The sequence below is a fragment of the Euphorbia lathyris genome, chromosome 7, assembly GCF_963576675.1.
Source record: "Euphorbia lathyris chromosome 7, ddEupLath1.1, whole genome shotgun sequence".
In the NCBI taxonomy this organism is placed as follows: Eukaryota; Viridiplantae; Streptophyta; class Magnoliopsida; order Malpighiales; family Euphorbiaceae; genus Euphorbia; species Euphorbia lathyris.
In genome coordinates this window covers 19,643,257-19,658,014 of record NC_088916.1, presented here as the reverse complement: position 1 = coordinate 19,658,014, position 14,758 = coordinate 19,643,257, and the positions used below count along the sequence as shown (strand labels likewise).

At 35.1% G+C, this 14,758-nt stretch overlaps 1 protein-coding gene across 1 annotated transcript; it reads right to left on the bottom strand.

Moving 5' to 3' along the window:
• Nucleotides 1-420: 420 nt before the first annotated feature.
• On the bottom strand, nucleotides 421-2,235 carry LOC136234827 (cytochrome P450 726A27-like). The gene is made up of 2 exons (XM_066024313.1): nucleotides 1,221-2,235; nucleotides 421-1,150 (listed from the first exon to the last, which is right to left on the bottom strand). The coding sequence occupies exons 1-2, from the start codon at nucleotides 2,091-2,093 to the stop codon at nucleotides 542-544; spliced, it is 1,482 nt and encodes a 493-aa protein (XP_065880385.1). The 5' UTR covers nucleotides 2,094-2,235; the 3' UTR covers nucleotides 421-541.
• Nucleotides 2,236-14,758: the final 12,523 nt, after the last annotated feature.

Sequence of the window (14,758 nt, the reverse complement as noted above, 5' to 3'; positions counted from 1 at the left end):
TTTGATAAATCCTTCTCGATTCTTTTTGCTTCTTCCATCCGGTGTTGTTTTTTTAGGGTTTCACAAGATCTTCATTTATTTTGTTATTGTTTTTTTCACTTGTTCCTAAATTGTTGAGCAAAATGTAGTTGAAAATGTTAAGCAGCAGATCAATATAATTGCACTAAATTTTTTTTTTTTTAAGAGGGCGAGCCTTGGCGCAACGGTAAAACGTTGTTGTCGTGTGACCAGAGGTCACGGGTTCGAGTCTTAGGAGCGGCCTCTTGCCAATTAAATTGGCAAGGGAAGGCTTGCCCCCAATACACCCTTGTGGTGGGAACCCTCCCCGGACCCTCGCTCAGCGGGGACGCGTAATGCGACCGGGCCGCCCCTTTTTTTTTTTTATATAGAATGATATATATAATTCCTCTCACTAGCATATCAGATTAAGATGTTTTCGTTCATATTTTCTTAAAAGAAAAACTCAACAATTACAAAGACATTTATTTCACAACTATGCTTATAGATATGGAAAACTAGTTACTATAAGAGAGGACTTCAGCTAAGTTTGAGGTGCAACAGGAATCAAGTAGAGCTGATTTTTTCTTCCGATCGCCGTGGCAAAAGTCTCGGTCATGTCAAGATCATCAGGCTTCATTTGATTAGGAAGTTCCCAATCAAAATCGCACAATAGTTTTGCCAAAGTAAGTTCAATGTTTGCAATACCCAATTGAATGCCGGGACATATCCTCCTTCCAGCACCAAATGGAAGAAATTCGAAATTAAAACCCTTGTAATCAATTTCACTGTCAACAAATCTCTCTGGATAAAAATTTTCAGGCTCTATCCAATAATCAGGATCCCTTCCAATCGCCCATGTATTTACGAGTATTTCAGTATCATTCTTTATATTATACTCGTTAATTTTGCATTTCTCTCTACATTTCCTTGGAACTAGTGATATAGGTGGATGTAATCGCATTGTCTCTTTAATTATTGCTTTCAAGAACTTTAACTTATCAATAACGGATTCATCGAGCTTTCCATTTTCAACACATACCTTCCTTACTTCTTCTTGCGCCTTTTTCATTACTCTTGGATTTTTCATCAATTCAGACATCGCCCACTCTAAAATTGTTGCAGATGTATCAGTCCCACCCATCAACAGCTCCTACAAACATTTTGTTAATTAGAGCAGAATAATCTATAAAATAATAGTAATTAAATTAAATTAAACTGACCAGAGTGATGGCTTTGATTCCGTCGGTAGTTAAAGGAGAATCATGATTTGCTTGGAGTTTCAAAAGAACATTAAGAAGATTGTTGCCTTCTTCACTTTCAGCTTTCTGTTGTTTAACAATGTCTTCCAACAATTGATCAGCTTCTTTATGCAATTCCAGAAGAGTAGATTTCATCCCAGTGATTACATGAATGAATTCAAGAGAAGGAAACATATCAAGAACAGTGAAACCTCCTATAGCCTTCACAATTCGACTGATCACATGTACAACTGCTTCTTGATTTTCAATTTTACAGCCAATGACTGTTCTTGCTACAATTGAATTTATCAAAGAAAAAAGCATCTCACTCATGTTGATTGTCGATCCCACTTTTGAATTAATGGATGCAATCAAATTTGATATTTCATCTTCCCTAATTGATCTAAAAGATTGAACTCTTTTTGCACTAAACAACTCAAAGATGCAAATTTTTCTCATTTGTCTCCAATATTCACCATATGGAGCAAATCCAATGTCTTGGCGATTGTAAAAAAGGATATCGGTTACAGAGACACGACATCTATTGCTAACCTTGATGTCATTATCTTTCATGAGTTGTTCAGCAACTTCTGGAGAAGAAACAACCACAGCAGTAACTTGGCCAAGTTGAAGCTGCATAAATGGTCCATAAATTTTGGCAAGTTCAGCTAGGCGGCGATGTGGTAGTGGACTGATAAGTTGGTGGAGGTTTCCGATGAGAGGTAATTTGGGTGGCTGTGGAGGTTGATTTGAACTGGAGATTTTGGTTTGGGATATTTTCTTCCAAATAAAAAGAACTGATATTAGGAGCAAGCTCAAAAGGGTTGGGGTGGAAAAAGAGAATAACTCCTCCATTGTAGAATCCAAAGGAAGATTTGTAGTTTTCTGACACTAATTGGAGGGATAGATTTTATATAAGTTTAGGAGAACATGGACAATTCCAGTTTAGGGTTAGGAAAAGTGGTAAGGTGGGACAATTCCAGTTATAGTTGATAAACAATGTTCAATGATGATAACATTGCTTCTTCTAAAGGCTCCCGTTTATAAAATTTAAAGCAAGAAAATCAAATCTTAGCAAATAATTTTGTCAATTATGCGTATTTTATAAAGGGGAAATTACAAATCTAGACCAACTGAATAAGTCTATTAACATATTTGATCCACTTTGAATGAAGCTTTCCAGTAGAAACCATATGTTTTTAGCTTATATGTATGCTTTTCTCACTGGTCTTGTCTCTTTCTTCATCTGTAACGGTATCGTTTCAATTTTCTCCATTTAAGAAGTCATCTGTAACGGTATCTTTCTTCATCGTGATTAATTAAGAAGTCATCCATAATAGTCCAACAGTCATCACATTTTCACAAGCGAGGTGTAGCTCCAGGAGAAAAAAAAAAGGACAAGTCGTAGGAGGAGACAGTAGAAATGAAGAACACAATTCGGATAAATACAGTATAGTGTTACTAAAATTTTATGTGTTAACCTAAAAAAAATTGTTTTGTTATTCTCCAAGACTAAATACAAGACTTCAAAGGTTTTTTCTTAATGTTTAACCAAGTGATACTTAAAATGTGTGTATTTTATTTATTTATTTTTTTTTTTTTTTTGCGCAATGCGCTTACATTAAAGAAGAAAGAAAAATCCCCATCAGATCCGGATGTGATTCGAACCCATGACCTCCCAAGGCATAGGTAATTTTTAGATTTTTTAATTTGTTCATTTTATATATTGTTTTGTATTACTAATGCACTTTCGATACTATTTTCTTAAATGTGCTCTTATTTATGGCAAGAAAGAGATTTGGTTTAAGAAAAATAATCCATTTAAGTAGACATGTTCACGGACTGGACCAGACTGAGTCTAATCAGGTTTTACACTAAACTACCTTGTTCAAGTCCAACTCAGTCCGCATTCTCAATATACAGGTCCAAGCCCAACCCATGAGAGTCGGACTTGGGGGACAACGGGCTCATGAACATGTCTAAAACTAGCCATCACTATGCTGATAACCCCCTTCAGATGACGATTCAAAACCGTCATCCCAAATAATATAAAACTATCACGGGGCTCGGTATCGTCTGATGCCCTTCAGATGACGGTTGCGTTCTGTCATTTGAATCAACCTCATATGACATCGGTCTATTGGTACGCTATCATCTTACGCGTATTCCGATGACTTTATATTTATGATTCCCGTCACCTATATGACCCTTGAATGACGACCTACTAAAAAATGTCAATTTTTTTTATGGGAAATTGGCGTATTGGTTACAGTGATGACAGTTTGCATATTGATTTCTATAGTTGTAACGTGTTGCAGATGATATAGGTCTTAATCAATTATGTCAATTGATTTTTATTTAGATGACATATTTTATGTATTATTTGTCTTCCTATTGTGCGTTATATGACATTTTTTTTAATTCAATATAACTTACTTTCTTTTTTGCCCGATATTTCAATGAAATTTCTAGGTAATATTCAAATTGTCATAGAAGCAGACATGCTAAATGAACATCAATTTTTATATATCAAAGATTTGAAATCAAATTACAGAAACTAGTCAAGAACAAATAAATACACGAGTTGATTTCAATTTCTAAAACTATGGTCAAGAACAAATGGACAAATCATAATGGATGTGAATTAGATAATAAAGATTAGTCTTCATTCTCCAAAAAAGAAATTCCCAAATGTCTTGTGCATCTGTAAAATGGGGCCCTAATAAATAAGATGAAATAAAAAAATAAATAGACAAGTAAATTGTATAAAAGAAGATTACTTATAAATGACACTTTTTCTTGTTACATTTAACAAAATATCTGATAAAACCATGTTATATTGCTTTAAATACCCAATTTCTTATACAAAATGATGTCTATGCGCATTTCTAGATGCAAATTTCTTAAATTCAATAAATGAAATAGTTCTAATAGATTTTATGCTCTTTACGACACAAAGCATGATAACAGAAAAATGAAAAACCAAATATGAAAATCACATCATTTAACGAGGTTTAGCGCATAAGTTCTTGAAATTGGAAGATTTTGATATGTTTTTCCCAAATTGCTTCTAAAGACCTAGTAAATCAGAATCTGATAGAGTTTCTCAAGACAACAAAAAAGGTTATGAGTAATTGGAAGTTTCATAGTGAGGTGATTAGAAAACAAAATTGATTATATAGCTCATGAATTGAAGATGAACTGAGGATGTAGGATAATATTATTGTTTAATATTCTTTGGGTGATTAAAAAAGAGAGAGATAAATTATAAATTTTTGTTGGATTGATAGATGAGAAAGAATCTGAGATAAATTAAGGAATTTAGAAAGACTATTTAATAACTTATGCCAACGTTTTTAATCAAGTATAATTTAATCTGATGCCAACGTTTTTTATTTGGAAAGAATATAATGACAACGTTTTAAATAAAGTATAATTTAATAGGTACTAATACATTACTATAATTGGGTCATGGGCAAACGCCCCTCCTATACAGGCTCAGGGACGGGCCTACTTTAGAGATTAATGGTAAAGTTAGTGCCTAGCACATTTTATATTAAAAAAAGCTAAAAGGCTGATGTAGCACATCTATCTTTAATGCACAAGAAAACTGCTTTTCGGCAATAAGTGTTGGCAAAAACTAAAAATGTTGTTGTTAAAAGTAACCTTTAGTAACGAATATTAGTGGGTTGTCACCATAAATCGTTGTTATAAATTTCTTTTAACTCTCCGTCCAAAAAAATCTTAAAAAAACATTTCATATAATAAAATATAATTAAATCTAAATCAAAATTAATAAATAATATTCATTATCACACTATTTATTTTCAATTACTGGCATAATAATTAAAACACAAAGAGAGAAAAAATACAAAAGTCTCAATAATACATATATAAAGCATATGATATTTTTTAAGTAGGCTTAATACATCATTTGCTCCTTGAACTTGTCCAAAAAGCTTGATTGGCCTTCTGAACTTTCAAAGTGTCCCAATAGCCCCCTGAACTTGTATAAAATATTTAGTTAGCTCCTTGAACTTGCATAAAATATAATCAATTGATCACTCGATCGCAAAAAAGTACGTTAAATATGGAAGATGTATTTCACGCATCTTAGAAAGTTATTACATAATTCAAAAATAAATTAAAAATGAAGTTATTACTTGCTCAACTATACAACTTGTCTTCTCTTATATTAGAGTTGTATACCTCGATTTTGGTCGTTTTATTTTTTTTTTAAGACTCGTGGAATACATCTTCCGCGTTTAACATACTTTTATACGACCGAGTGATCAATTGATTACATTTTACGTAAGTTCATAGGGCTAACTAAACATTTTATACAAGTTTAGGGGGCTATCAAGACACTTTAAAAGTTCAGGGGCCAATCAAGCTTTTTGGAAATGGTGTATTAAGCCTTTTAAGTATATATGGTATTCCACCGTCAGATTCTGAGCTATGAATTATAGGCAACGCTCGAGGGCCCATCAACTAAGGGGTCTAAAATTCCAAAAAATAAAATAATGTTGTGAAAAAAAAACTCTTCACCTCTTATAAATGGTTCATAATTGAAGAGCGTATTCATATAATACGTAACTTATCAATAAAATTGCAATCTTTTTTTTTTTTTTTATTAAGGATTGTGTGTTTAAAATTTTAGAATATATACATAAAAGGGACCTAAAGTTATTATCTCATTGAGGGCTCATAAAAGGTCATGCTCGACTATGTTGACCATTGTAGCAATTAGCCATCGAAAATTCATTATCAAAAAAAAGTTTTTTAACACGTACTGATTTTGTTTTTCCTACTCGCATAATATACTATAGTTATTTCGTTATTCCTCGCAACAAATATGTTGATTGGTGGAGTGTGAGAATGTTATTGTTTGAAAAGTACGATTGGTTAATATTCTCTATGTATTTTGTAGTTATAAATGCATTCTCTTTTTCCTCAGATAGGAGGATTTTATTTAAAATAGATGCAATGTTACTAAATCAATTAAATGTCGGTACTCGTTTTTTAGTTGATTTTAGTATATATATATATATATATATATATATATATATATATATTTTTGTTTTTTTATTATTATTATTATTTTTTTTTGGTTTGAATTGAAAGCTGTTAAAAGCAAACAACAGAAAATCAATGCGGATTGACAGAAATCAATCTGCAATCCCCTAAGCTCCTATAATCTAATTGTAGTAATTGTTGAATCCCGCTTGGAGGGCATCTGAAGGAAGTTACTCCTTTGCTAGAATCTAGAGCCGATTTGGCAAGCCAGTCTGCACATTTGTTCGCTTCCCTGTAAATGTGGTTGAAATTAATAGTGCACTTACTCTTGAAAGAGAGGATGTCCTGGATAAGAACTCTTTGTGGGTGGAGTTGGTGTTGTTGAAAGCGGCCATTGAGAAATTGTATAACTTCTAGACAATCTGATTCCACAATTATAAAGTCATACCCTTGTTCGACGGAGATCTTCAGGCCACTGTATATTCCCCAAAGCTCAGCTATAAAACTGTCTCCTTTCCCTATGTTGTGTGTAAACCCGATTATCCATCTTCCGTTTGAGTCCCTTAGTAGACCCCCTGCTCCAATTGCTTTTGAGCCCGAATTGCACGACCCATCCATGTTTAATTTCACCCAGGGATTGTTTGGTTTTCGCCAACTAACCCATATTTCTTGATTAGGTGCTCTAGATACATCGACATTATCCACCCCAGCCTTCACACAGTTAATAACATAATTTTTGATGAAATTCACCTTGTCTCGTGGGATGTCCCTCTCGTTTCCAAATATCAACTTGTTTCTCCACCTCCAGATACTCCAAAGACTCACTGCAAAAATGGAGTTCCAATTGGATTCCCAAAAGAGGGAATCTGAATTTCTCAAATTTGTATGTAACCAATCTGACCAGTTCTGATTAAAGAATGTTGGGTTTCCATTGGACCTGCTGATGGCTATCCAGAAGGAATAAGTCTTTGGACAGTCTCGAAAAAGATGAAGAGTTGATTCCTCGCACTGCTTACAGCAACTACAAGTCGCCGAATCGCTGAGATGTCTTCTATGTCTCTCCAATTGGGTAAGTAATCGATTGTGTACCACTAGCCATAGAAAGCATTTTATTCGATAGGGAACGTCGATTTTCCATATAAAGGTCCAGGCCCAAGTATTCCTCTGCCAGTTCGCCCCTGCAACAATTGAATATGCAATTTTCGTAGAGAATTTTCCATCAGAAGTGGGTTCCCAGATTAATTCATCAGTCTGGCTGCCTGATATATCTACCTTGATAGCTGCAATATACAGACACATTTCTAGAGGGATGAGGTTTTCAAATTTTTCCCAAATCCAGTTACCTTCTTCGTTGACATAGTCAGCTACTCGCAACATCAACTGATCGATCGGAATGTTCGAGCAATGATCCTTCAGTACCACATCTCCTAGCCACTTGTCATTCCAAAATGAGACGTGCTTTCCATTGCCTATGCTCCAGCTTGCTCCCATCTGAAAGTTTACAGCTACCGCTCGAAGGCTTCGCCAAACATAAGAGCACCGTTTTGACAACTGCATGGAGGAGAAGAAATCTGAATTTGGGTAGTATTTTCCTTTTAAAACTCTGACCCACAGTGAATCTGGCTCTCGAATAATTCTCCAAATTATTTTCATCAGTAAGGCTCTATTCTGATCCTCTGTTTGTCTGATTCCCAGTCCTCCATTCTCTTTTGGTTGACAAACTTGATCCCAAGGAACCAAGTGTATCTTTCGTGCATTAGGCCATCCACCCCATAGGAAGCATCTGTTCAAACTATCCAGTTTTCTGCTTATGGATTTTGGAAGCAAATTTGTATTCATTGGGTGAGAAGGCATGGCGTTTGTGACTGATTGGATTAAAGTGGCTCTTCCTGCTAAAGATAGTGTGGAGCTTTTCCACCCAGCAAGTCTTCTGCTAACTTTTTCCACATTTTCCTGAAAGTCTGCTTTCCCTACCCTTTTGTGAAGGATGTTTACCCCCAAGTGTTTTCCTAGGCAAGACGTGAGAGGAATCCCACATTGGGAGCTTAAGGCTCGTGCCACACTGCTGGTAATGTTTTTTGAGAAACAGATCTTTAACTTGGATAAGCTGACTTTTTGACCTGAAAGAGTGCAAAACAAATCTAAACAATCTTTAATTACTGTCATTTGGCTCTGGTTTGCTTCTGCAAAGAGGATCAGATCGTCCGCGAAAAATAAGTGAGAAATATGTGGACTTTCCTTGGAAATCGGTATTCCCTTCCATGCCCCATCTCTTACTCTTGTTGTGATCATTTGACTCAAACGGTCCATGCATAAGACAAAAAGAAACGGCGACAAAGGGTCGCCTTGTCTGATACCCCTTGAAGGCCTGAAGTTATCAGTGAGTTCACCATTGAAGGATATTCGAAAAGAGGATATGGTGATGCATTGTTCTGTGATTTTGATCCATTCACTGGGCATGCCGATATTCTGCAAAGTGTCAATGACAAAGTCCCATCTTAATCTATCATAGGCTTTTTCCAAATCGATTTTGATCGCCATATACCATTTTTTGCCTTTCTTGATTCGCATAGAATGAATTGCCTCTTGTGCTACAATGACGTTGTCGTGGAGCTGTCTGCCCATAATAAAGCTGCTTTGACTTTGGTCGATGAGCTGAGGCAGGAGTGGCTTCAAGCGAGATGCAATAATCTTTATGATCATCTTGTATATGACTGAGCATAAGCTGATGGGTCTAAATTGACTGAAGTTTTCTGGTACTGGAACTTTTGGGATGAGAGCAAGGATAGTCTCATTTACAGAGGAGATTGCATATTTGCCTTGAAATACCCCAAATACGAATTCATAGACACTGGTTGATACTATTTCCCAATGTTTTTGAAAGAAACCTGCCGTTAATCCATCAATTCCAGGGGCTTTAGAGGCACCCATAGCAAAGATAACATTCTTAATTTCTTCTGTATAGACATCCCTAAATGCCTTGATGAGAACCTCGTTCGGCAAGGTCGGAACTGTACCTCTTGATCCACAGTGTCTAGCGTGAATACATTGCGAAAGAAATCCACTGCCATCTGCTTCAAGATTTCTGGATCTGAAATTTTGATGCCCCTATTATCTTTTAAGAAGTTGATCCGATTTCTGTGTCTACGAATCATGGTGGTGGTGTGGAAGAAAGAAGTGTTCCTATCTCCGTCTTTAATCCACTGGTTGCGTGATTTTTGGTACCAGAGCAATTCCTCTTGTTTAAGGATTGTGATCAGTTCCAGTTGAAGGCTTTTTTCTAATTCCTGTAGTGACTCATTTCCATTTTGAGATGTAATTCTTTGAATACCTGCCAAACGCCCGAGGATACACCGCTTCTTCTGAAATATGTTACCAAATGTGGTTCTGTTCCACTTTTGAGCTTGAACTTTGAAGTTCTCTGCTGATTGTAGGAGGTTGAGCATTAGGTTCCAAGCCGTGTTGACTAACTCTTTGAAAGATTTATGTAGTTCCCACGCAATCTCATACCTGAAAGCTTTGTTCCTTCTTTCAATTTTGTTCATGCCATGTAAGTGAACAAGCAGGGGGGCATGATCTGAGCTGCGAAAGGGAAGAAGCTTGCAAGACGCCTCTGGAAATACGATTCTGCCAGAAACATTGGCATAGGCCCTATCTAGACGCACCTGTAATCCTTTTCGTTTCCAAGAGTACCGGAGTCCACTCGTCCCCAAGTCCACCAGACCCACAGAATCAACCTGGCTCTTGTGTGTGGCACACCTTCGAACATAGAGTTGTGAGCCTCCAAATTGGTCATCCATAGCTTCAATGTCGTTGAAATCACCCATGACGAACCATGGAATATCATTGGTAGGTTGAAGGGATGCAAGGTCCTCCCATAAACATCTTCGTAGAAAAGGGTTGGTACTAGCATATACACTTGTCAGGATGAATGCTAGTTTGTTGTTAACCAAAACTTTTCATCAGCTCAAAACATACTGCTCCAATTCTCCAGAAGAGCCATATTCTGCCTGATCTTCCCTCTGTTGTCGTTCTGCAGTGGTGCCATTGTTTGAACTTGGACGAGATTTCTTGTGCTTTCTCCTCTCCAACTTTGGTTTCAAGCAAAGCAAAAATCATTGGTTGATGAGACTTGATCATATCATAAAGATGGAGGAGGTTGGGCTTATTACCAACTCCTCGAATGTTCCAACTTAAAACTATCATTGATAAAAAAAAAGTTGTTTTATTGATATGTACAAAACCTCTTCTGGAGTTAGTAGAGTTTTTTGATAACTCCACGTGACCCCCCATTGGAAGATGAGGTCTTCAACTTCGATGTTGTGTTGGATTTTGTCTCACTGGTACCTGTCTTCTCTAGCTCGTGACTTGTGGAGGAGGATCCTTTGGTAAATTCCAATTGGAAGACTGTAGACAGTTGTTGGATCTGTTTATTTGAGTGAATGAGGGTTGTTCCTAGATTTAGGCTTGTATCCCCATTGGTCAAAGAGATTGATGTGCGTTTGGGTGTCATGCGTTGCTCCACGTGATCTCTGGCCTCTTTTGAGATTTCTGCATCTTGGTATTTAGAGTTAATGCAGGTGGTGGACTTTGTTTTATTCAAAGGGTCCACTACTGCTTCCTTATCATATGAAAGGATAGTAGTGTTATTTTCTAAATCATTTAGAATTACCCCTTTCTAATAATTAGTAGGGTAAGTTAAAAAAAACCTTGTGGTTTCATGGATTTAAAAAAAAACCATTGTGGTTTGTTTTTTACAAAAAAAAAAAAAAAAAACGACTGTGTTATACGCCGTTACCCGAAAAACAGAAAATGGCTTAACAGTGTTAAAAGTGATGACGTGGCAAAAGGTAAAATTGGAAAAACAATTTTTTTTTTATTTTTTTATTTTTCTTTCTATCTTCTTCTTCTTCTAGAAAAGCACAGTGAGTGAGCTAGTTAGGTTTTTTTTTCAGCCGGAGAAAGAAAGGACCAATCTGGAAAAAACGACGAAGATAGGTTTTAGGTTAGGCCAAGGAATAGAGTATAATGATCTGGAAGTTTCTGCGTATTAATGGCGGTGATTTGAATTTTGATTTTGGGGATGATTTTTAGAGAGAAAGAAAGAGTGGCAATTTCTTCTTCTTCTTCTTCTTCTTCTTCTTTCTAAATCTCTTTGTTCTGTTTTAAAAGCAAAGAAAAGTGAAATGAGGAGAGGCGACTCTATTTATACCCGCTACCCAAACTTCTGGCTTTTCTCTTTCCTCCAACACTAGACTTCAATTTGAATCTCGTACCGCCTACTCGAGGGTTTTATGCCTACCATGTGCTTGTGAATTACTGCCACCTGTCGGTTTTAGCCGGTGTTAGGATAATTGAGTTGCCCATACTGCCCTTTCTAGAAATTTTTGGAAATTTTCAGAATCCTGGAATCGGAATTTAAAAGAAAAAATAGAAGAAGAAGAAGAAGAGAGAGAAAAAAAAAATTGGTTTTTCCAATTTTACCCTTTGCCATGTCATCCAATTTAACGGTGTTAAGCCATTTTCTGTTTTTCGGGTAACGACGTATAACACAGTCCTTTTTTTTTATAAAAACAAACCACAAAGTTTTTTTTTTGGAATTTACCCTAATTAGTAATTATCTCTATCCATATATGTCCATTCGTAATGTGGTATCAAGTTTAAATTATATAGCTTATCCAATTTAGAATGATCTCAATTTATTATTATTATTGATTATCTTTTTTAAAGCTTATTATTGATGACCTTAAACAATCTAAATTAGATTTTTTTTATAAATATTCATATCATACAAATAATATCAGTATATGTAGAGGTGTGCATCAGTTCGGTTTAAACCACATACCGAACCGAATCGATTGAGTTCAGTTTTTTTAACAATTCGGTTCGGTATTGGTTTTAATTTTAAGTGTATTTTGGTATTCAGTTCGGTTTGAAAAAAATGTAAAAAAACCGAACTGCACCGAATTACACATATATTACATTCTTATATATATATATATTTGATTTTACAAGTTTAATTTTATTATTATTGTTGAGATAATAACCCAATATAGATATATTTTAGAAGTATTTCAATTTTTGTTGTTGTTGACGTAAATTTAATGAGAAAATATAGTGATTTTTTTTAACTTAATTCGGGTTTTTCGGTTTAAACTGAACCAAACCGCATATTTCGGTTCGGTTTTACCTATTATTCGGTTTGGTATCGATGTGAATTATTTTGATCATTTCGGTATTCGGTTTTTTCGGTTCAGTTTGGTTTTGTACCGATGCACACCCCTAAGTATATGTGTCATCATCTTAAGCTAACATGGACGTCCAGATTGAGGGGAGTCGTCAGATTAAGCTAAGTACGAATACTCTTTCCTCAAAACATGTGTACCAATAGGACATCCTTTGAATCTTCTTTGGATTAGGACCCTTCAATCACATTGGAGATTAGGGAATTCTTATTCAATTATATTTCTAACTACCTGAAATATGGCCACCACTAAGGAGCGAACACTTATCCTTTATGGAAACTAAGGAAAGGTTTCAACATTAATTGACGTGATTACCCTTGAGCTCCCTAATAATAGACTATGACTTCACACGTCAAGAGACATACACACATATATTGAAACTACTCTTGATTGCTTTGTATTTTGTCCTATGCTTTGATAACTTGGACATCAGAGTGGGGTCGCTGGTCAACAACCTCGCACTAATCATCTTTATGTCTTACTTCAGGTATCAAAGAACCCTCATTCGACAACAGAGTACTTTCACACAGATTCTCTCGTATCAAATTGGTATATTGAGCATGGAAGGACTCCTAACAAGCGGCAAACCCCTCTTAAACGATCGTTTTTTTCCACTTTCCCCTCTCACATAGCGAGAGCAGCTGGAAGGACTCTTACGGGGAAGATTACTCCCCCACTCGCCTACTATGGAAGATGTGGAAAAGGCTAAATCTTTATCACATAGAAAAAGACATACAAAACATCCGAGCCCTTCAAAATCACTATTGTGCAAGCGCAAAACCCGGGCTTTAAGTGAAACATAGAAAAAATATATGAAGAAAGTGAAGAAAATGTTCTTTTGAAAAAATTGAAACATTTTCCTAAATCTTTTAGAACACTGTACTCTATTTATTCTTATCATTTCTCTATACTATACACTATAATCTATTTTCCTAAAACAACATTCACTGACTACTTCTTCCGTTTTCTAGTGTTGTCAACAAAATTTTATTCTTCAACAAAATTTTCCCCTTTCATAATATTTCCATAAACACAATATTTTACAGAAAACAATCAAGACATTATTAACTTTTATGGCTTAATTTTACACATGTTCATGAGACTGTTGTCCTACCAAGCCCGTCTCTCAGAGGCTGGGCTTGGACATGTATTGAGAATGCAAACTCAGTTGGATTGGACAAAGTAGTTTAATGTAAAACCTGATTAGACTCGATCCGGCCCAACTCGTGAATATATCTACTTAACATGGATTAGTTTTGTTAAAACAAAACATCTTTCTTACCATAAATAACAGAATATTTAAGAAATATTTTCAAAAGTGGATTGTTAATGTAAAATGAAATATAAAAATGAACAAATTGAAAAACGTAAAAAGATATATAATAAAAAATGGAGACGGTAATAAAGTAAAACGTAAAACAAAAATATACCCGTTTTAAATATCACTAATTGGTTAAAGCATAAGAAAAAACCTTTGAAGTCTTGTATTTAGTCTTGAAGAATAAAAAAACAATATTTTTTTTTTTAGGAAAACACATAAAATTTTAGTAGAACTACACCGTATTATCCGAATTGCCTACAACTTATCCTTTTTTTTTTCCTGAAGATACTCCTTGCTTGTGTAAATATGATGAATATTGGACTATTATACGGATGACTTCTTAATTAATCATGATGATTTACCTTAATTTGATATAATTTGATTAAAGTTAGGTGTCATGCAACACGCGACTTCAAATTTCTTTCTATCAATTTGTTAAATTTCTTATAACTTTTCTTGATTCTTTTGACATAAGAATATACATTTAGATTGTACGTTGTAAGTCTAAATATAATTTGTAATGCTCTTTATAAATATACATAATTGATAAATTTATCTGCTAAGATTTGATTTTCTTCCTTTTAACACAAGTCAAATAAAGAGAAATGATGCTGTGTGCCTGACATACCACCTCAGAATCTGATGTGGTATGCCATGGCCAATAAAATCATAACACATGACATTAAATTTCTTTAATTCTCTTCCCTCTTGATAACCAGCACTGGCAACGTTTTTTCTGCTCCGCTGTTTTTTCTTCTCTCTAGGTTCTTCCTCGTGCACTTCTTTCTTCTTTCTTCTCCTTTTTTTTTCTTTCTTCTTTTTACTTCCAAACTTGATTCTTTTGTAACTTAAAATTTAATAGGACTAGATCTATTTAGAGGAGGGAGAAGAAGATTGTCTTCCTTCTTTCTCCTCCCATCTATGACTTTATTTTCTCT

Excerpts from the sequence above, each read along its gene's own strand:
- LOC136234827 (XM_066024313.1), bottom strand. The coding sequence starts at position 2,093 with ATGGAGGAGTTATTCTCTTTTTCCACCCCAACCCTTTTGAGCTTGCTC. Across the intron at positions 1,151-1,220 it reads GAATCAAAGCCATCACTCTG|GAGCTGTTGATGGGTGGGAC; the intron begins GTCAGTTTAATT and ends AAATGTTTGTAG.